The following is a 23,860-nucleotide window of genomic DNA, read 5'->3' as shown; positions in this document are numbered from 1 at the left end:
CTAGTCAAGGCTATGGTTTTTCCAGTGGTCATGTATGGATGTGAGAGTTGGACTGTGAAGAAAGCTGAGCACTGAAGAATTGATGCTTTTGAACTGTGGTGTTGGAGAAGACTCTTGAGAGTCCCTGGAACTGCAAGGAGATCCAACCAGTCCATTTCAAAGGAGATCAGCCCTGGGTGTTCTTTGGAAGGAATGATGCTGAAGCTGAAAGTCCAGTACTTTGGCCACCTCATGTGAAGAGTTGACTCATTGGAAAAGATCTGATGCTGGGAGGGATTGGGGGCAGGAGGAGAAGGGGACGACAGAGGATGAGATGGCTGGATGGCATCACCGACTGAATGGACGTGAGTCTGAGTGAACTCTGGGAGATGGTGATGGACAGGGAGGCCTGGCGTGCTGCTATTCATGGGGTTGCAAAGAGTCGGACACGACTGAGTGACTGAACTGAACTGAACAATTGATTAACAATAATTGTGTTTATTTTGGTTGTACAGTAGAGTGATTCAGTTATACATATACATGTATCCATTCTTTTTAAAAATCTTTTCCTATTTAGGTTATTACAGAGAATTGAGCAGAGTTCCCTGTGCTTTATGTTGTTGTTCAGTCACTCAGTTGTGTCTGACTCTTTGTGACCCCATGGACTGCAGCACACCAGGCCTGCTTGTCTTTCACCATCTCCCGGAGCTTGCTCATACTTATGTCCATTGAGTTAGTGATGCCATCTACCCCATGTTGCCTCCTTCTCCTCTTGCCCTCAGTCTTTCCCACTATCAGGGTGTTTTCCAATGGCTCTTTGCATCAGGTGGCTGAAGTATTGGAGCTTCAGCATCATTCCTTCCAATGAATATTCAGGATTGATTTCCTTTCTTATTTGGAGACATATTTGTTCAGAACTCTTGCCCGTTTTTAAATTGGATTGTTATCTACTGGGGAAGCTAGAAAGTTCAGGCTATGGAAAAATCCAAACGAACTTTTTGGCCAACCCAATAATTATTGAATTTTAAGAGTTTTTTGAGGATTTTAGATACAAGTCCTTTATCACTTATGTGTTTTGCAACTCTTGTCATCCACTCTGTGGCTTGTCTTCTCATTTTTTTAACAGTGTCTTTTTCAGAGCAGATATTTTTAACTTTATAAGGTCCAACTTACCAATTTTTCTTTCATGTCTCATGTCATTACTGTTACTGCTAAGTCACTTCAGTCGTGTCCGACTCTGTGCGACCCCATAGACGGAAGCCCACCAGGTATTCTCCAGGACGGAGAATCCCGTCCCTGGTATTCTCCAGGCAAGAACACTGGAGTGGGTTGCCATTTCCTTCTCCAATGCATGAAAGTGAAAAGTGAAAGGGAAGTCGCTCAGTCGTGTCCGACTCTTAGCGACGCCATGGACTGCAGCCCACCAGGCTCCTCCATCCATGGGATTTTCCAGGCAAGAGTACTGGAGTGGGGTGCCATTGCCTTCTCATGTCATTGGTCATCACCAAACCCAGGGTTTGGGAAGTTTTCAGCTATTATGTCTTCAAATATGTTCTCTCTGCTCCTTTCTCTCCTGAAACTCCTTTAATGTAAAGTTAGTACATTTAATGTCATCTCAGAGGTCTCTTAAGTTGTCTTTTTTTTTTTTTCCTTAATTTTTTTTTTTCCTGTTCAGCTTGAGTGATGTCTACTACTCTGTCTTCCAGTTCACGGATCTGTTCTTCTGTATCATCCTACTGCTGATTCCTTCCAGTGTATTTTTTTCTCTCAGTTATTATATTCTTCAACTCTGTTTGGGTCTTTATATTTTCTAATTCTTTGCTAGAAACTAATTTCTCACTGTGTTCATTTGTTCTTTTACCAAGTGCTTTGAGCATTTTCATGATCATTACCATGAACTCTTTATCAAGTGGGTTGCTTATCTCCACTTAGTTCTTCTTCTGGGGTTTTCTTTTATTCCTTCATTTGGGACATACTCCTCTGTTGCCTTATTCTTTGTATTTGGTAGGTTGGTTACACTTCCTGATCTTGGACTAGTGAAACCTTATGTAGAAGATGTCCTGTGGTGTCCTGCACCCACTGCCCTCTCATCCCCAGACCTATGTGCTCTAGAGAGTGCACTCTGGGTGGACTGCAGGGGCCCTTCCTTTGTGGTGGGATGACTGCTGTGGGCATCCTGGTAGGTGTGGCTGACCTCTTCTTTGGTTTGGTTGCCAAGCTCTAAGTAGTGTGAAGGCTGCCAGCTGCTGGTGGCAGGGGCAGGTCCTGGCATGGCTGGCTGTATGGCTTGGGGTGTTCCAGTCCTGATGCTGGGCTGCTGGTGGACAGGGCTCGGTCATGAGCTGATTGGCCCAGAACTAGTACTGGCCCATTAGTGGGTGAAGCTGGGTTCTGAGGCTGGTGTTGGCCTGCTGGTAGGTGGGGCTATTTCATGACATGGGTGGCTTTGAGGTCTGGGATGTCCTGGAGCTGATGCTGGCCTGTTGTTGCTTGGGTCCAGATCTTGTGGCTAATAAGCCAGAAGGATGCTTGTCATCACAAGTGTCCACATGGTAGAATGAGCTCCTCAAAATCACTGGTGCCAGCATCTGTGTCCCCAGGGTAAGTCCCAGTTGTCTCCTGAAATCAGCAAGTGAGTCTGAACAGCCTCCTTTCAAATTACTGCTTCTGCCCTGGATCTCAGAGCATGTGTGATTTTGTGTGAACACTTAAGTTTCTACCAGCCCTCTGGCTCTCCTGAGTATAAGCCAGAGCCTAATGTTTAGAGGGCTTGTCCTCCTGTTGCAGGACCTCCAGGCTGGGAAACTTGCTGTGGGGCTCAGGCTTCTCATTCCTTGGGCAGAACCTCTGCAATCATTTATGCTGTTTATGGGTCACCCACCCAGGGGTATGTGCCTTGACTGTACCATGTCTCCACCTTTCCTGCCCATCTTGTTGTGGTTCCTTCTTTATATTAGGTTATAGAAGATTTTTTCTGCAAGTTCTCATCAGTGGTTGCTCTTTAAATAGTAATCTTGGGACTTTCTTGGTGGTCCAGTGGCTAAGACTCTGCATTTCCAAAGCAGGGAGCCTGGGTTTGATCCTTGGTCAGGGAACTAGATCCCGCATGCTGCAACTACGTTTGCCTGCGACAGCTAAAAGATCCTGCATGCCACAACAGATGAAGATAACCGCATACCGCAGCTGAGACCTGGCGCAGCCACAGTAAATAAATATTTAAAAGATAAATAGTAGTTTTGATGTGTCCATGGAAGGAGCTATAGATATTTTGTAGATATTCTTTACCAAACTGAAGAAGTTCCCCTCTAATCATAATTTCCTGAGTTTTTATCATGAGTGTTGGGTTTTGTCAAATGGTTTTTCTTTTGCATCAGTCAGTATGATTGTTTGATAACTCTTCTTTAGTCTGTTGATGTGGTACATTACATTGATTAATCTTCAGATGTTGAACCCACCTTTATACCTGGATAAATCCCATTTGGTGGTTGTGTATAATTCTGTTCATGCATTGTTGGGTTCAGTTTGGTAATACCTTGTAGATTTTTACTTCTGTGTTCATAAGCTACATTGGTCTGCAGTTTCCTTTCCTGTAATGTCTTTATGGTTTGGTGTTATGAGTCATGCTGGTCTCAGTTTTCTGGAGGAGACTTTGGAGAATTGGGATCATTTCTTCATTAAATGTTTGGTAAAATTCACAAGTGAAGCTATCTAGATTTGGTGACTTATTTTGTGGAAGGTTATTAATTATTAATTCAGTTTCATTAATATATGTAGGACTTTAGGTTATCCTGTTTCTCCTTGTGTGAATTTTGGTAGTTTGTGTTTTTCAAGAAATTGATCCATTTCATTGAAATGATCAAGTTGGGGGATATAGAGTTGTTCATAATATTCCTCTATTTTTCTTTAAGTGTCCATGATATCAGTAGTTATGACCCCTCTTTCATTTCTGATATTGGTAATTTGTATATCTCTCTTTTTAAAACTAGCCTAGTTTATCAACTTTAGTTTTGTAAAGAGTTTTTGTTTTCAGTGATTTTCTTCATTTCTCTTACTGTTTTCTTGTTTTTAACTTACTGATTTCTGCTCTAATGTATTTTATTTATCTTTTCTGCTACCTACTTTGGCCTTAAATTGCTCTTTTTCTGATTTCCCAAGATGGAAGCTTAGCGTATGGATTTTTAGATCATTCTCCTTTTTTAATATATGCACTTAATACTATTAAAAACCCCTCGAAGCACTGCTTTTACTACATCCCATAATCCTCACTTGAATTTTTAGATTTCTGCTATCAATTTCCATGATTACTTTTTTCTTCATATCTTCCTTATGTATGGCTTCCTATTGCTGTTTCATAGTTGTGTTGCTTTTTTTCTGAGAATGTAAGTTTCTTTGATGTTTTCTTCTTCCTATATTATCCCTTCCTCCAGGTTCCTTTTATTTCTTTTGGTGTCTGTGTGTTTTCATGTACTTTTGTATATGTATGGTATAACCACAATTTAAAAATGGAAATAGAAGTAATACAGTTAAATGAATTAGGATGACATACCATTGTTATTGAGAATTGTTCTGAAGTTTACCTTGTGCTAGCATAATTAATTGTTCCTTTGAAAATGACCCTTTCTTTCTGTCTCTTCTGTCTTCAGGATTCAAAGTTTCACTATAGAGTAACTGTGGATTCCTCTTTGCAGTCTGTTGAACCATGTGAGGGTTAGGGATGCTGACCTTCTCTGCTGTCACAAATTCTTCCATAACTACAGTCAGTCCTCCGTGCCCATGATTCTTCCATATCCATGGTTCCACCAACCCTGATTGTGCAGTATTGCAGTATTTACTATCGAAAAAATCTGCATGTCAGTGAACTGTGCAGTTCAGACCCATGTGGTTCAAGGGTCAGCTGTATTTATGTTGCTTGGTAATGGGTTACCTGTATCTGTTGTGTCTTTAATCAGTTCTGGAACTCCTGGCATTATCTTTACAAGCATTCTTGTTCCATGCTCTCTAGTCTCCTTGTAGGGCTCCATTCTCATTCTGTCATCCATGTTTGTTAACTTCTTTTTCATATGTTCTTCTTCCCTATTTCTCTGGGCTGCATTTGAGGGTATTTCTTCAGATAGGTCTTCAGTTCTTTGATTCTGTATTAAGCTCTGTCTAACCTTTTTAATTACGTCTTTAAAGTATCATTTTTTTGAGCTTTGTGTCCCCAGTTTGTGGTGACTATCATCGGTGGCTCTAGTAAAGCGCTCTCATTTGTTTATTGTCTTTTGTCTTTCATTTCCCTCTCCTTTTCCATACTTCAGGCCACCATTCACATGTGTTTAATAATATATATCTTTTTGTTTGTATATTATTGCAAAATTTGTATTGTATTACAAAAGAAACAGTTTGTAACAGACTGAAAGCTTAAAAAGTCATTCACTATCAGCTGTTTGAGGAACATTGCTGGAAGTGTTCCCCCTTCTGCACTTAGTCTTAGTTGCTTTCTTATGATGTCCTTTAACTTGTCCCTCTATGCTTGAATTTCCTGTAAACATGCAGTTAGTGCTAAAAGCTTGATTAGATTTGATGTCAGTTACTGTTTTTGTTTTTTAAGGCAGGAATATTTTGTATGTGATTCTATGTCTTCCACATGAAGCACATAATGTTTGGTTCCTTCACATTTATTGATGGTGAAATTGATCACTGGATTCATATGTATTGGCCTGATCCCACGTTATAAAGTTTCCCACCAGCCTTTCATCCAACAGTTTTAACATCCATTGATAGCCATTGCCTAGTCCATTTATTGCATTAGGGACTGTGAAGAGATGATTTTTTAAATGTTAATATCCTTCTGCATTTATCAACTGGAATTCTTATCTAAAGAACTCTTCCTTAGCAGCTATTTTGTTATCCTAAAGTACGTTTTGTAAATAAAGGGCAAAATAAATTCTTAGTTCTTTTCTCTTAATATATCAATTTTCAGAGTAATGAGTTACTGCCCTAACAATCCTCTAATGAATGATGGTTTTTGTTTCTGTTTTTAGTATCATTATGCTCTCTTGGTGTGTGTGTGTGTTTTAATCCATTTGATTTGTGGTCAGGCCTCATTTATTTGATGTTCACTAGTCCCATTTAGGGCTTCCGTGGTGGCTCAGAGGTTAAAGCGTCTGCCTGCAATGCGGGAGACCTGGGTTCGATCCCTGGGTTGGGAAGATTCCCCTGGAGAAGGAAATGGCTACCCACTCCAGTACTCTCGCCTGGAGAATCCTGTGGACGGAGGAGCCTGGTAGGCTACAGTCCACGGGGTTGCAAAGAGTTGGACACGACTGGGCGACTTCACTTCCACTTTGTCCCATTTAAGCCAGTGGGATCGCGTTTAGCTTAGTCCCTGTGTTCTTTTATATTGTCCCATTAGTCATTGATAGATTCCTTTAAGGTCTCTTAGGCTTATTTGGTGGAGTTCCTGCCACAAATCAAAGGTTCATCTACACTATTCATAAAGTTAATTTTAGCTTTCTTGTACCTCTCTTGTATGCTTATTTTCTGTTTCTTTAATTTCTGCTCTTAGCTTGTTTCCATTCTTTCTTTCCTAGTTTAAGCATCTAAGTCTCTACATATCTGTTGAAGTGCCACTTTTACTGATTCTCACAAGTTTTTACGTGCAGTATTATTTATATGTAGTATATTTTATATTATTTGATACATGGTACTTAAACTGTTTTTAGTTTTCAACTATGAATTCTTGGACCCATGAGTTATTTAGATGAGTGTTTTAAATTTGACAGTAGTTTATATATACATGTTATATTGCTAAAGAGTTTGTTTTCATGTCATTTTTGTATGTATAGAGGAATTTCCCCAGATATATCACAGATTCTTCAAAGCAATACTCTTAAATTTTATTTGTGTCTGTTCCCTGACTGTGTTTCTTGGCATGCAATACATGGAATTAAAGGAATATAATGAATTAAAGGAACTATCATACTTTGTATTTTTTAGCCACACAAGAATTAAATTCTGAATAAGTCTACAAGTAGAATGGACAGTTACTTTAAAGCAGCAGTCAGTGACTTGGACAGACTTCTCGATGATTTTGAACAGAATCCAGGTTTGTACCATTAATGTAATTTTAAAATGTCAGTAATTAGTACTCTTAGCAAATACGGTTTCAATTTTGGTCACATGGTTATCTTCAGTAAAACATTCACATATCTCTGTATAATGAATTAGTATATTCTTATACTGAATAGAACCAATAGCCAGACATAGAAATAAGAAAACTAAAAGTTTCTTTCCAGATATAAATTTAGATAAAAAAAAGACCTTTAAAACCAGCATATGAACCAGCTAAAAGCAACTTGTGAGTTCTTCATAAAATTGGTATTTCATTTCTATGAAAGACAGTGTTTTCCACATCTTAGGATGAAGACAGGGAAACTGGTGCACAGCACAAAGAAGTTAGATTGTTTTTCAGCTCTTCCTTAGTCTGGTTTTTATAGTGCAACAGAGTTACTTTAAGTAGAGTTTCTATCATATTATGACATCTACATAAATAAAGGTAAAAACCCCAAATAGTTTAAATCCAAATAAAAATAATCCTGGAATTATTACCATTCTGCAAGAGAGTAATCTATCTCTGGTCTAAAAAAACAAGCTTAGAAGTTGTAGAAACCATAATATCTTTGTAATAATTTTGATTTGGGTCTCATCACTAACAGTATGTTCCTGTTTTAATTAGATGAACAAGATTATCTCCAAGATGCACAAAAGGCATACGATTCTAAGCACTATTCAGTCTCTTCAGAGTTGACTGCCTCACAAGTAACTTCATTGCTACCAAAGGATCAGCAGTGCATTAATTGTTGTGTCTCATCAGAAACAGGTTATGAGACAAATCAGATTGCCCTGAGTGAAAAAGGACTTGGGGGACTAACTTCTTTACAAAATGAAAAAAATGTAACAGGGCTTGATCTCCTTTCTTCTGTGGATGGCGGCACTTCATATGAAATCCAGCCTCTGTATATGGGACGGTGTAGTAAACCTGTCTGTGATCTGATAAGTGACATGGGTAATTTAGTTCATGTAGCTAATAGTGAAGAAGATATTAAAAAATTATTGCCAGATGATTTGAAGTCTAGTGCAGATTCCTTGACTGGACTGGATTTATCTTCAGTGTCGGAAACTTTCTGTGTGTCTTCAGCAGACCATGGTAATAATGCAGTCAGAGAGGAACAGAACGATGTCAGCTTGGAATTACAAAACAGAGGAATCAGTGGAACTACAGAATTTGGTGTAAAAGTAGATACAGCACTTTCAGATTCATGTAATTACAATGAAAAAGAAAATTTAGAGGATAAAAAGATCTCTAATCAGTCAGAACCAGTTGCTGATTTTAACATGCCATCTGCTTTGACTCAACAAAGTTCCAAAGCGTTTGATGCCAAAGACCACCCACAGCACAAGAACCAGCCATGTGAATTAGTAAAAGCTGTTGGCTGTTTGGTAAAAGAGGAGGAAGAGGTGCCAGTTAAAGCTGCCACAGAATGCTTAAAAGAAGGAGGCAGCACAAGTGCTTTGTCTTGCAGTCTTCCAAAAGATGGAGGTTTATGCTTAAATGATCCAAATTTAAGAGATGAAAATTCCAAGTTACCTGACTTTTCCTTTGAGGAAGATAGGACTGCTGTATTTATAAAAGAATCTGCAAAAGAAGACTCAAGAAATGTAGATCTTAATGATAATAAAGATGTAATCCAAGATTCTGCTTCAGCTTTACATGTTTCAAGTGAAAATACATACTCCTCATTGTCCTGTCTTCCAGTACCTGGGTCTTTGTGTGGATCTTTAATTGACAGTAAAGGTCATGGTGATTTTTTACCCCAGAATGAAAATAAAGATAATGTACAGGATGCAGTGACTGTACATGAAGAAATACAGAAGAAAGTTACTTCAGGTGGGGAATCTTTTAAGGAGACTGATCTTTTGAAACAGGATAAATGTAAAAACATACTTCATCAGCCATTAACTGAAAAGATGGGAGATAGAAAGGTAGATTCTAACCAGATGGTAATTAGAGTTGAATCTATGGATTACGTTGATAACAGCAGTTCTTATACAGCTGCAGAATCTCAAATAGAGCTTTCTGGTGCTAGTGCCCCAGAATCTCCTGATCATTGTGAAGGTCTCACTTTTTCAAGCAATGATATTGATGGACAAGACTTAGATTACTTTAACATTGATGAAGGCATGAAAAGTGGCGCACCAATTAGTGATGCTGAACTTGATGCCTTTCTCACTGAACAGTATCTTCAGACGAGTAACATAAAATCATTTGAAGAAAATATAAATGATGCAAAACCTCAAATGAATCAGATAGATATGAAAGGCCTAGATGATGGAAATATTGATAATATATATTTTGATGCTGAAGCAGGAGCTACTAGGGAAAGTCCTGGTATTAATATGATTTGTGAAACAATTGATAAACAAAATACAGCTGAAAATGGTAGCCTTTCTTTAAGTGAAAAAAGTACAGTTACAGTTGAACAAGGGTTATCTAGCAGTAAGTCTGAGATTACAAATGAATTATCAACCTCTGATAGTAACAGTCAATCTGTGCATGTTGGAGGGGCCAGGCCTAAGCAATTGTTTAGTGTTCCATCAAGAACAAGGAGTTCAAAGGAACCAAATAAACTCGATGTTCCAAATATGCCTGAAAGTAAACCTAGGACAGCAAATACCATTGTCGCAACCACCTGTACTACAGATTCTGTGACTGATCCTCAGGTTAGCTTCGATTCTAATTACATTGATATAGAAAGTAATTTTGAAGGTGGGTCCAGTTTTGTAACTGCAAATGAAGAATCTCTTCCTACAAACACTTGCAAAGATGGCCTTGTTTTGGGCCAGAAACAACCTACTTGGGTTCCTGATTCAGAAGCTCCAAACTGTATGAACTGCCAAGTCAAATTTACTTTTACGAAACGGAGACATCATTGCCGAGCATGCGGAAAAGTAAGCTATGAAAATGTTTGTCTTTTATTCTTTTGAGGCATTTTAAATGAAACGTTATGTGACAGAAGAACTGATTAATAGATGATTACAAGATTCAGTTAATTTAAAATCATTGTTTTTCATTTATGTGGAAATATATAAAGCCCTGCCATTTTTATAGATTGCTTGAGGTTTGAATAAATATCACACAGTCATGGGTATTACATACTGGGAAATGAGGAACACTAATTTTTGTGAAATCTAACAATATGTGTCATTTTCTCCCTGACATTAACACATCAGATGCATGGAATTCAGTTTAATTCCAGTTTATCCTTGAATACTTAATTCCAGGACTACTATGCAAGCTAGTCTTACGCTTGATACCTGAGGTAAACACTGAGAAAAAAAGCAGATTGACTTGCATGAGGTTCAGAACGTTGAAGATGACTTCATTTGTGTTCTGTCTTGTCTGTGAATTCTAAGGCTTGCCTATAGAAATAACGTTGCATTTTCCCCCAGCATTTTCAGCTTTTCTTTAGTTGCTGCAAGTAGGGGCTACTGTTTAGTTGCAGCGTGTGGGCTTCTCACTGCAGTGATTTCTCTTGTTGCGGCTTAAGGGCTCCAGGGTGCTCAGGCTTCAGTAGTTTCGACTGAGCCCATGGGCTCAGTAGTTTCGATTCCCAGGCTCTAGAGCACAGGCTTAAGAGTTGTGGCACACGGGCTTAGTTGCTCTGCAGCGTGTGGGACCCTCCTGGATCAGGGATGCCTGTGTCTCCTGCATTGGCCAACAGGTTCTTGACCACTGAGCCACCAGTGTGTGTGTGTGTGTGTGTGTGTGTGTGTGTGTGTGTGTGTGTGTGTGTGTGTGTGTGTGTGTGTGTGTCTGTGTGTGTGTGTGTCTGTGTGTGTGTGTCTGTGTGTGTGTGTGTCTGTGTGTGTGTGTGTCTGTGTGTGTGTGTGTGTGTGTGTGTCTGTGTGTGTGTGTGTCTGTGTGTGTGTGTGTGTGTGTGTGTGTGTGTGTGTGTGTGTGTGTTAGTCGCTCAGTCCTGTCCGACTGTTTGCGACTCCATGGACTGTAGCCCCCCAGGCTTTTCTGTCTGTGGAATTCTCCAGGCAAGAATACTGGAGTGGACTGCCATTCCCTTCTCCAAATGTAAACCAGCTGCTGCTAAGTCGCTTCAGTTGCATCCGACCCTGTGCGACCCCATAGACAGCAGCCCACCAGGCTCCTCTGTGCCTAGGATTCTCCAGGCGAGAACACTGGAGTGGGCTGCCATTTCCTTCTCCACCAGGGAAGCCCTCTGTCTGTGTTGTTTGTTTGTTTTTAATTGAGTATAGTTTTACAATATTATGAAAGTTTCAAGTATACAACATAGTGATTCCCAATTTTTAAAGATAATACTCCATTTGTAGTTATTATAAAATACTGGCTATATTCCCTGTGCTGTACGACATATCCTAGTAGTTTATTTTACACTTGTTAGTTTATGCCTTTTAATCCTCTACCCCTGTCTTGCCCTTCCCCACTTTCCCCAGTGGTAGCCACTAGTTTGTTCTCTATAAATCTGAGTCTGTTTCTCTTTTGAATAACATTCTACTTTTAAAAGTTGTAAAGGAAGGAGACTTCCCTGACAGTCCAGTGGTTAAGACTGTACTTCCACTGCATGGAGTTTGGGTTTGATCCCTGATTGGGATTCGAAGATCTCACATGCAATGCAGCACAGCCAAAAAGTTTAAAAAAAAAAAAGTGGGGTTGTAAAGGATGACAGAAAGGTTTTAAAATTGTGAACTTATTAAGAAAGTTTTTTTCTCTTCTAATTAGCGTAATTGATTTAAAGGAATTCTCGTCAATAACATAATTTTAAATTGTAGAAACCTCATTTAAGTAAAACAATAAAAATAAAAAGAATCATTTTAATAATTACCTATGATTATGATGATTAGAAAGATTGTCATGTAATCAGAAAAATGGTGTTTGCCTCCAGTAGGTATAACCATGCTTGAAACAAAATCAAATTTGATATTTTATTCTCTCCAGGTATTTTGCGGTGTCTGTTGTAATAGGAAGTGTAAATTGCAGTATCTAGAGAAGGAGGCAAGAGTATGTGTAGTCTGCTATGAGACTATTAGTAAAGGTGAGTATGAACCTGCCATTTCTTCTTCCAGTAATTGAATGTATCTTAAAAACAACTAGATTGGGACCAAGATAAACTTCTTTATTTTCTTAAGGCGAGGACCTAGTGTTGACTTATCTGGCTTAGGTGGGACATCCCAAGGCTTGGTTTCTCTTCTTTTTGTTCCACTCTCACAATTATTACCACCAGTCTGGAAAGGAAGCATTCAGTTTCTGGGATGGCAGTTCATTAACTTTTAACAGGTACCAGGTCCCTAAATGCTGCATTTCATCCGCCTGTTTGTTTTTGTCACCATCATTGTCGTCCTCATCATCTTAATCTGAACATTTATAGAATACCTACCAGTAAATATTACCCAGTCTTATATATTAATAGCATAAGGCAAGATAATAGTTCCCACCTTATGGAAAATTACAACCTACCGTGGGAATGAAAGATAAGGTAGTAATATTTATAATTTTTATATAAATTCATAGGACTGTTACACTATTTATACAGTTTCGCCTTTTACATATTTCTCTCCTTTCTCAGTTTTATAATTTTGTTTGTATGTTTAGCTAGTTTACTATTATTATCAGCAAAAATCTTGGTGGTCTTACTTTAGTTCTCACAGTTGTGTATGTGTCTATATATATGTATGTTTGTTTTTTTCTTCAAATACACGTTTGTTCTTTTGAGTAAGTACTTCTTGGCATTTTTAAAGATTTGTTGACAGTTTAATTCCCAGCAAATATTACTTGGGACTTTTAAGACCAGACCTGTGCACTAGCTCAGGTACTGCTTCCTGTTAGCCAGGAGAATAAATACCTGATAATAATTTGTTTTTCTCTTTTGAATGAAGATAAATTTTTTCAGCAATTCTTCAAAAAGCTCTGATGTGAGTCTGTTAGCCTGAGGTAAGCTGCTTTACTCCCTGCTGTTGACCTCTGCTCTGGAAGATAATAGAGTGTAAATCTTTTAATATTTCCACAATACCACCAGTCTTTATGAAGAATTTAAGTACTTAAATCTTTTGCTTATGCCATTTCAGTAGCCTTTAAGACTACTGCTGGTACTGTTAGCCAAGCAATCGCTAGAATTAAGAAATCTTAGAGCAAGCTCCAACATAATTATCTCTCCTCGGTTAAAAATAAAGCAGCCATGAAGATTTGAAACATTCTTCGAGTTGACAAGTCAGATTTTTAGGTGAACATTAGAACATACTCTGACTCTGAGGATCCAGGAGAGAAGATACGGTCATTAAAGAAACCAACTAGGAAACTGAGATCAAGCATTAGTTTATTAAAGAAAATATTTCGAATGGATTTATTTAGATATCTGTTTTATTTATTCTGTTTTGATATAACATGTAATTTCATTTGTAGCTCTGTTTATCATTAATTTATACACCACAAGAAAACATAAATAAGTTACTTTAACACCAATGTTAGGGTTGAAAATAGCAGACATGATCATTTAAAATAATGTTACTAATAGAAAAATGGCTCGAGGACTCTTTTAGAACAAATTCCAGGAAAAAGAAAAGATAGTTTCGTTATAGACTGGATAATGAGGAAGTTGTGCTAAAACTGTGTAAGTTTTAAAGAAGCATGCATGTGAGTGCCATTACATAAACTTAGGGCAGGTTGGAAATTACTTTGAAACTCTGGGTATTGCGTTTGGATTTTGTTCAGTTAGAGGAAGTCATTGCATGAGGGTGCTAATTTAGTGGCGCTTGAAGACGGTTACTGTAGCAGTGGCAGCATTTGTAGCAGATCAGTTTGGAGAAATGCTTACGGGAGAGCTGCGAGTGCTGTTCCATGTTGTGTGGGTGAAACATCATTCAGCAGTGCTCAGGCACTGTTCAGTGCTTTAGAGGTCCAGCTGAAAACAAAACATGGGACGTTTTGATCTCATAGAGCTTATGAATGTGGGGAGTGATGGATAGGATAGCAAAGAGAATATCAGATGGTGATAGTATTCTAAATAAAAATAAAAGTGTAAGAGGGATAGATGGTAACAGATTTGGGGGCAAGAGGTGGTTATTTTAAAAGGTGGTAAGAATAAGGGCTTATGATACTATGGTATGTTAAGCAGAGACTTGAAGGAGATAAGAGAATAAAGCTATATGGAAGAACATGCCAGGCAGAGAGAACAGTAACAGCAAAGACCCTAACCTAGAAGAGTGCTTGCTTCACTGTTGAAGAACAAGGAGGCCTCAGTGGCTGTATCATGATGAGTAAGTAGGATTTTAGTGAGAAATGATATCAGCTGACTAGGAAAGCAGAGGCGGGATTTATAGAAATGTAGACAAAGACATTTTCCTTCTTAGGAGAAGGAAATGGCAGCCCACTCCAGTGTTCTTTCTTGCCTGGAGAATCCCAGGGGCGGGGAAGTCTGGTGGGCTGCTGTCTATGGGTCGTCTGTGGGTTGCACAGAGTCGAACATGACTGAAGCGACTTAGCAGCAGCAGACTAAGACGGGGTCTTGTGGGCCACTGTAACAACTTAAAATTTCATTTTAGTAGGGAAGCCACTAAGGATTTTAAGCAGAAGAATGATACGATAAGGATTTATGTCTTAAAAGAATCACTAGGAACTATACTGGAAATAGACTCTAAGGGTACAATGGCAAAAACAGATGGTCATATTAAATAACAATGATTTTCTTTAGTAGATACCAAACATAAGCCAAAATTATATTGAATTAACTAATTGGTAGCTTATACTGAAGTAGAATGCTGCCAACTAAAATAAGGAAGTAAGAATGTTATCTTTCCCACGTGCCACTTCTCGTTTAGCCATTTGATTTCTTTCTCCTTACAACTTGAAAAATAGAATATTTATCATAACTTACTTTGAAGTTTAAAAACATCTGAGATGAATTTTTTTCCCTTTATAGCTCAGGCATTTGAAAGGATGATGAGTCCAACTGGTTCTAATCTTAAATCTAATCATTCTGATGAGTGTGCCACCGTCCAGCCTCTTCAGGAGACTCAAACATCAAGTATACCTTCACCTACAACTTTACCAATCTCAGCACTTAAACAACCAAGTGTTGAAGGTAACTAGAAGAAAATTCTGTCTAATATTAAAGATAAATTATTAAAATAGAAGTTTTCTAGTATTCAGGAATCTAGTGAGAACAGAGAACCTTAGACTAGCTGCCAGAAGGAACTTAATACAGGGGACTGGTTAGAAGGGTATGTATGTTAGAAGGGTAGAAGAACAAAAAGGGCATGCTCAAGTGACGCTCAAGGGTGGAAAAAAAGCTGTGACAAACCTAGACAACGTATTAAAAAGCAGAGACATTACTTTGCCAACAGAGATCCGTCTGGTCAAAGCTGTGGTTTTTCCAATAGTCATGTATGGATGTGAGAGTTGGACCATAAAGAAAGCTGAGCACCGAAGAACTGATGCTTTGGAACTGTGGTGTTGGAGAAGACTCTTGAGAGTCCCTTGGACTGCAAGCAGATCAAACCGGTCAATCCTAAAGGAAATCAGTCCTGAATATTCATTGGAAGGACTGATGCTGAAGCTGAAACTCCAATACTTTGGCCACCTGATGTGAAGAGCCAACTCATTGGAAAAGACCCTGATACTGGGAGGGATTGAAGGCGGGAGGAGAAAGGGACGACAGAGGATGAGATGGTTGGATGGCATCACAGACTCAATGGACATGAGTTTGGGCAAACTCATGGAGATAGTGAGGGACAGGGAGGCCTGGTGTGCTGCAGTCCATGGGGTCTCAAAACGTCAGACACAACTGAGTGACTGAACAAGTGACTCAGAGATTAGTAAGTGCAGAAAGCAGCTGCTGTCCCTAGGGTTGGGAGAATGAAAGGGGAGAGTCAGTGTTACTAGAACTTAGTACAGGAATACCAGGAGATGCTTGGTTCTCAGATGTGGTGCTCATGGATTAGGGTACCACATCATGAGGCTGGTGCTGTTGCTTCTAGAGGAACACCAAGTGGCAAATGCTGGGGCCACTGAGGAGCCTCATAGGATTGGTGTTAAGATAACTGAAGGAGTGTTCCCAGCTTGATTAATTGATTGATGTAAGGAGTACTGAAATTCACGGGACATGTTAGGTATATCTGGTGGTGGTGCTGCTGCAGAGATCCTGGCAGAAACTAGAAACAGAAAGAATTCCTTCTCTTCCCACCTTTCAGTCTTCAACCAGTGCCTGTCATTAGTACCTGTGACCAGAACCAACTAGCACGGGGGGCTGGGAATTGCACCTTTCAGATGTCCAAAGAGTATCACAGAACACCATATAGAAGGGTGGGCTTGGATTTGAAAGACAATAGGTAAATAATTGGCATGTCTCCCTTTCCTTAAAAATCTATTTTTAAATGTGTATTTCACTACAATAAAAAATGTTTCTTATATCTTCTAAAAAACTTTTAAAGATGTAAAAACCTTTGGGCACTCTGTTCTTTTTTACAACCTATTGTAGTAGGTTGTAGGATCTTGAGTAAAACCTGTATAGACCTTCATTTAATTTTCAAATTAAAGTATAGCTGATATACAGTGTTGTGTTAGTTTCAGGTGTATGGTGCAGTGATTCGGTTACATATGTATATATATTCTGTTGCAGATTCTTTCCCTTATAGGTTATTATAAAATACTGAGTGTAGTTCCCTGTGCTATTCAGTACTGTGTATATTTTTTTTAACATAAACTATTAGTCTGTAACATGCTAGAAGATAACTGATTGTCAGACATATTCAAGTACTTCTGTCAACTATTTTGAGTTTCACTTCTCTCTCACTTAATAGCTATTTTCTATTTATCACTGTAACTTAAATAATGAGGTTCAGCATGTATGGTTATTATAACTCTAAAGATGATGAGTCCACTTTTTAAAATATTTATATATTTTCTTATATTGACTTTAAAATTATTAAATTATGAAGCATTGCAAATATAAGAAAGATACCTTTTAAAATATATCCACCCATGTTGCAGAAATTATATATGAGTCCAGTTTTTTCGGTGTTATTTGTATTATGATATGGAAAGTTGGTCCTTTTGATGTTTATATGTGCTAAAATCTGGTAGGAATTTTCATAACCTTCCTCCATAGATGCTTTTTAACAAAAGAAAACAGATATTTATGCTGACATCTAGTTATTTCCTCCAAATCTGAGAGAAAAATATTAATTACTATTAAGAAATGTAAATTAATTGTATTAAAAAATGTAAATATCCAACATTATAAGAACAAAACATGTGCTTCTGTTAGAAGTAGAAATTGACCTCTGATGCACAAGTGATCCCATTTCTTTTTTTAGATTTTTTATGCTTCTTTCTTCTGTTCTTAATACTTTTTTCCCTTTGCTTATCTACCATGCTCTGATCTATTCCATTTTCCCTCCCTGTGTCTTGGTCCCTAAATTTCATTTGGTCTCCATACTCACAAAGTTAGCCTTAATGATATAGGCTTTAAATCTGCATCTGATGTCCTTAAGGTATAACGTCTCCTGAATACTCTTTCTGACTTCGGGATTCCTAGGGCCAGCCCTGCCTTTGTGGGAATTAGGAAAAAAACTATTCTGGGTAGATGAATCACAAAAAGCCATTTCTGTAGGCCTTGAAACCCTGAAATGCAGGGCTTGCCAATAGTTAGAAAAAGCTTTTGAAAACTTTTCCTGACCTATTTAATATTAAATCATTGCAATATCAAATTAAAATGCTTTACTTTTTTAAACTGATTCTAGGATTATGCTCCAAAGAACAAAAGAGAGTATGGTTTGCAGATGGTATATTGCCCAATGGTGAAGTTGCAGATACAACAAAATTATCATCTGGAAGTAAAAGATGTTCTGAAGACTTTAGTCCTCTCTTACCTGATATGCCGTTGGTAAGGAATCTAAAGAATGACTTGTTAATTTAGTAAAATTTTATTTTATAGGTAATTCCTTGCATGATTCTTAGAGTCGTTTAGTTGCTAAGTCATATCTGACTCTTTGGCGACCCCGCAGACTATGGCCTGCCAGATTCCTCAGTCCATGGGATTTCCCAAGCAAGAATACTGGAGTGGGTTGCCATTTCCTTCTCCAGGGGATGTGCCTGACCCTGGGGTTGAACCTGCACCTCCTGCGTTGGTAGACGGATATTTTACCACTGAGGCACCAGGGAAGCCCCTGATTACTAGAGTACTTTTTAAAAAAGGCTTTGAGCTTCATTAAATGAGAAACATATGATGTAGTGAATATATTTTAGATTTTATTTTTTAATGTCAGTTTAAGGCAGTGATTCTTAAATTTTTTTTTTTATCTCAGGACCCCTTTATGCTCCTAAAAATTATTGAGAACTCAAAAGAACTGCAGGTTATGTGGGTTATGTTTATTGATAATTACTGAATTAAAACTGACAAAAATTTTAAATTAAAAATAAACTCATTAATAGAAATAATATTTTTATGAAAAGTTTTCAAAATAAAAGTTTAGTGAGAGGAATAACATTGTTTTATATTTTGTGTGAATTTCTTTAACATCTGGCTTAATAGAAGATAGATTCTTACATCTACTTCTAAATTCAGTCTGTTGTGATATGTTGTTTTAGTTAAATGAAGAAAATCCTGGGACCTCACTGACTTCCTGAAAGGGTGTTGAGATCCCTGGACCACATTTTGAGAACCCCTAGTATGGGGAAATAGAACTGAGATTTAGTAAGGCAATTTAGACTAATTTGTTTAATGATTTTCAAACATTCAGTGAAGTATCTGATGGTAGTATATATGTTTATATTTATACAGATGTACTAGGTGTTAAATAGAAGACAGAATCCAAACCCACTAAGAACTCTTAATTGTAAAATAGTAATATACTTTAAAAAGTAAGTATGGACATATGAAGTAGAAATCTTATTTATTCATTAAACAGATTTATTGAGCATCTCCTCTGAGCCAGTTACCTGGTTTATCCAGGGTACATACATTAGACAAGATGCACATGTATCCTCTCTTCAAGTTTCCATACTATATAAACTTATGTTGTTTGTCAGTAAGAGTTCATGAGCTAGGTTTTACAAGGAGCCGTAATTACCAAAAGTATGTTCCTTAGCTAGCACCTACCCTCAATCAGTATTTTAACAAAATGGAATTTTTACAGAGGCTAGTATTACTTGAGTTCATAAACAGTTCTCTATTGACTCAGGTTTGGCCAGTCTTAAAAAAAAGGGGGAGGGGGGCTTAATTGAAGCAGATTTGATGTATAGTTTATTCCAGACGGCTACTGTTGTGGAGTATATCTACCATTTTGCTTCCTAACCACTCTCCCTCTCTGCCTTCTCCCCTTTTCCTCTCCCTTGCCACCTCCCAGCCAGGCTTTTTTGTCTATTAGGAGGAGGAGTGCCTTGGGTTGAACTAATAAACATGCTCACTTTGTGGTATGGAATAGGATCCTGAAGTTGTCCTTGCCTCCTTTTTCCAGTCTATAAAATTAAAGTCATACTTACCTGAGCATATAGTAAAGCTAAACCTGTGTTCTTGAATTTAGAAGCAAGATGGTACTGTTTTTTTGGGAAATTTGGCTTCTAAAGAATTTCTGAGCCCATTTTGATTTTATTTATTCTTTTTCAAAAGATATCTTTGACTGTCTACAATCAATATTTCACATTTGAGCAGAGACCCTGAACTGATTTGGGCTTTTTCCTCCATATTTCACAGATGGTAAACACAGTGGATCATGCCCATTCTACTCCAGTGGAAAAACCAAACAGTGAGACAGAAGATACAAGAAATGAGATAATTCAAAGTCCTACTTCTCAGGTTCCACCTGTGGAAAAATTGCCTACAAACACAGGAACTGAGGGGTTGCCTACATCTGCTTCTTTTACACTAGATGATGATGTTTTTGCAGAAACTGAGGAACCATCAGGTCCTACTGATGTCTTGGTTAACAGCAGTTTACCTGTTGCTAGTACTTCAGACTATAGGTTGTTGTGTAGTATTGATAATGTTTGCAATAAGATGAGTCTTCTACCTGATGATGAGGACAGCTTGCCCCCTCTTCTGGTTACATCTGGAGAAAAGGGATCAGGTAGGATAGCAGTTATTTAAATTTAAAAAGGAGTTTTGTTGTTTTTTTTTTTTAAAGAAGAATATATTGATGAATTTGGTCTCTGATATATGAAATGTATTTTTTTTAAACTTACTGTGGTTGAAATATGTATGATGGCATGGAACACTAGTTTGCAAAAAGTCTTACTGTATACAAACAATTCTAAAAATATCTGACCTCTTGAGTTGATTTGAATGTGATTCATGTATCTGGGTCCCTAATTTAAAGTCCGGTACAACAGAGAAATTCATAGGCTTTAAGTCTTTTATTAGTTTTGACTCCATATCATTTTTTTTTAAAGATGCATAGTACCTAAAGAAAAGAATATTGGATTGGATGACAGAAATAGAAATTTTAGTTCCTCATCTGCTACATGATATACCTATGACTTGAAGTATAATTTAATCTTTTGGGCCTCAGCTTCCTTTGTAAAAGAAGATAATTTAGGTGGTCTCCAAGGACCTTTCTAAGCTGGAGATTCTGTGGCTATCTGCCACCTTGGAATAGTTCCCTAAGAATACATCCATGTAACTCCAGGCCTTATGCTGCATCCCACGTGAAATGATTACGTTCTGTGCCTGATAGTATAGGAGCATGAAGCCTAGGATCTCTGTTCTGTAAGTAGGAGCTATTTCATGATCCTAGTGATGGTGGCAAAAAAATACTGTAAGCCCTGTTCTTTGCATGCCATTGGTATATTTTCCTGTTGATTGTCAAGTTCTTTCTTAGCCACTTATCACTGACCTAAGGCATATCACAGCAAGCAGTATATACAATTTGGGTCTAGACTACTTTTATAGTTGCAAATTTTAGAATTTGTAATTGGAGTGGCTGGCAGATTGGAATCCACTTTAGAAAACTGTCTTAAAAGCTTAAAGCTGCTGAAATTCAATCAACATGTTTGTGCATAGACTATATATACATATGATATAATTGATCAGAATTTATATGTATTCTAATATTAATATATTCACATAAATTGAAAAGTAAAAATTAGTAGTATATAACAGTTGTCTGGTTGTTGATTGATTTCATGAGATGTGTTTTTGCTTTTTAACTGGGATCAAGTCATTGGTGGATTTATAAATGTGGCTTTTTTGTGATAGGCATATTTAACAGGAGACATCTTTATTCTAATTAATATGTTGTTTTCATGTTTTAGTGCCTGTAGTAGAAGAACACCCATCTCATGAACAGATCATTTTGCTTCTTGAAGGCGAAGGTTCTTGTCCTGTTACATTTGTCTTAAATGCTAATCTACTTGTGAATGTCAAGTTAGCATTTTGTAAGTAACGATTTATTTTTCTTTGCCTAATTGGTAAGCAGGATGTCTGAATAATTAATTTCACTGTCAGGTTAAATTTTGATTGACAACTGTAAAAAAATAAGCAGTATTGGATATTGATTTTTTTAGTCAAATATTATATGAATAAATTTTGCAGTTTCACATGCAGTGATTTTTGAAGTAATAGTTTAAAGATTTTTACTCAGTTCAGTTGCTCAGTCGTGTCTGACTCTTTGAGACCCCTTGGACTGCAGCATGCCAGGCTTCCCTGTCCATCACCAACTCCCGGAGCCTACTCAAACTCATGTCCATTGAGTCTGTGACGCCATCCAACCATCTCATCCTCTGTCATCCCCTTCTCCTCCCACCATTAGTCTTTCCCAGCATCAGGGTCTTTTCAAAAGAATCAATTCTTCGCATTAGGTGGCCAAAGTATTGGAATTTCAACTTCAGCATCAGTTCTTCCAATGAATATTCAGGACTGATTTCCTTTAGGATGGACTGGTTGGATCTCCTTGCTGTCTGAGGGACTTTCAAGAGTCTTCTCCAACACCACAGTTCAAAAGCATCAATTCTTCGGTGCTCAACTTTCTTTATATTCCAGCTCTTGCATCCATACATGACTACTGGAAAAACCATAGCTTTGACTAGACGGACATTTGTCGGCAAAGTAATGTCTCTGCTTTTTAGTATACTGTCTAGGTTGGTCATAACTTTTCTTCCAAGGAGCAAGCATCTTTTAATTTAATGGCTGCAGTTACCGTCTGCAGTGATTTTGGAGCTCCCCAAAATAAAGTCTGTCACTGTTTCTATTGTTTTCCCATCTGTTTGCCATGAAGTGATGGGATGAGATGCCATGATCTTAGTTTTCTCAATGTTGAGCTTTAAGCCAACTTTTTCACTCTCCTCTTTCACTTTCATCAAGAGGCTCTTTAGTTCCTCTTCACTTTCTGCCATAAGGGTGGTGTCATCTGCATATCTGAGGTTATTGATATTTCTCCCGGCAATCTTGCTTCCAGCTTGTGCTTCATCCAGCCCAGCATTTTGCATGATGTACTCTGCATATAAGTTAAATAAGCATGGTGACAATATACAGCCTTGATGTACTCCTTTCCCTATTTGGAACCAGTCTGTTGTTCCATGTCCAGTTCTAACTGTTGCTTCTTGACCTGCATACAGATTTCCCAGGAGGCAGGTTGGGTGGTCTGGTATTCCCATCTCTTTCAGAATTTTCCACAGTTTGTTGTGATCCACACAGTCAAAGGCTTTGGCATAGTCAATAAAGCAGAAATAGATGTTTTTTTGGAACTCTCCTGCTTTTTTGATGATCCAGCGGATGTTGACCATTTGATCTCTGGTTCCTCTGCCTTTTCTAAAAGCACCTTGAACATCTGGAGGTTCGCAGTTCATGTATTGTTGAAGCCTGGCTTGGAGTATTTTGAGCATTACTTTGCTAGTGTGTGAAATGAGTGCAGTTGTGTGGTAGTTTAAGCATTCTTCGGCGTTGGATTTCTTTGGGGTTAGAATGAAAACTGACTTTTTCCAGTCCTGTGGCCACTGCTGAGTTTTCCAAATTTGCTGGCATATTGAATGCAGCACTTTGACAGCATCATCTTTTAGGGTGTGAAATATCTCAACTGGAATTCCATCACGTCCACTAGCTTTGTTTGTAGTGATGCTTCCTCAGGCCCACTTGACTTCGCATTCCAGGATATCTGGCTCTAGGTGAGTGATCACACCATCATGATTATCTGGGTCGTGAAGATCTTTTTTGTATAGTTCTTCTGTGTATTCTTGCCACCTCTTAATATCTTCTGCTTCTGTTAGGTCCATACTATTTCTGTCCTTTATTGAACCCATCTTGCCATGAAATGTTCCCTTGGTATTTCTAATTTTCTAGAAGAGATCTCTAGTCTTTCCCATTCTATTGTTTTCCTGTATTTCTTAGCATTGATCACTGAGGAAGGCTTTCTCATCTCTCCTTGCTGTTCTTTGGAATTCTGCATTCAGATGAGTATATCTTCCTTTTCTCCTTTGCCTTTTGCTTCTCTTCTTTTCTCAGGTATTTGTAAGGCCTCTTCAGACAACCATTTTGCCTTTTTGCATTTCTTTTTCTTGGGGATGGTCTTTATCACTGCCTCCTGTACAATGTCACAAACCTCCGTCCATAGTTCTTCAGGCACTCTGTCTGTCAGATCTAATCCCTTGAATCTCTTTGTCACTTCCACTGTATAATCATAAGGGATTTGATTTAGGTCATACCTGAATGGTCTAGTGGTTTTCCCTACTTTCTTCAATTTGGCAATAAGGAGTTCATGATCTGAGCCACAGTCAGCTCCCGGTCTTGTTTTTGCTGACTGTATAGAGCTTCTCCATCTTTGGTTACAAAGAATATAATCGATCTGATTTTGGAGTTGACCATCTGGTGATATCCATGTGTAA

At 38.0% G+C, this 23,860-nt stretch overlaps 1 protein-coding gene across 4 annotated transcripts in view; it reads left to right on the top strand.

Moving 5' to 3' along the window:
• Positions 1-23,860, top strand: part of ZFYVE16 (zinc finger FYVE-type containing 16) — a 51,649-nt gene that overhangs the window by 9,239 nt on the left and 18,550 nt on the right. For all 4 annotated transcript variants that reach the window (XM_027545717.1, XM_027545714.1, XM_027545718.1 and 1 more), the window contains 7 exons: positions 6,958-7,066; positions 7,697-9,969; positions 11,990-12,086; positions 14,967-15,128; positions 17,788-17,930; positions 19,740-20,112; positions 21,296-21,418. In XM_027545717.1, the coding sequence (XP_027401518.1) occupies positions 6,997-7,066; positions 7,697-9,969; positions 11,990-12,086; positions 14,967-15,128; positions 17,788-17,930; positions 19,740-20,112; positions 21,296-21,418 (3,241 nt within the window). In that variant the 5' untranslated portion in view covers positions 6,958-6,996. The remainder of the gene's footprint in view (positions 1-6,957; positions 7,067-7,696; positions 9,970-11,989; positions 12,087-14,966; positions 15,129-17,787; positions 17,931-19,739; positions 20,113-21,295; positions 21,419-23,860) is intronic.

This window comes from Bos indicus x Bos taurus, chromosome 7 (assembly GCF_003369695.1).
Source record: "Bos indicus x Bos taurus breed Angus x Brahman F1 hybrid chromosome 7, Bos_hybrid_MaternalHap_v2.0, whole genome shotgun sequence".
NCBI classification, from domain to species: Eukaryota; Metazoa; Chordata; class Mammalia; order Artiodactyla; family Bovidae; genus Bos; species Bos indicus x Bos taurus.
The sequence above is the reverse complement of the archived record's forward strand: the minus strand, read 5'-3'. Positions and strand labels throughout refer to the sequence as shown.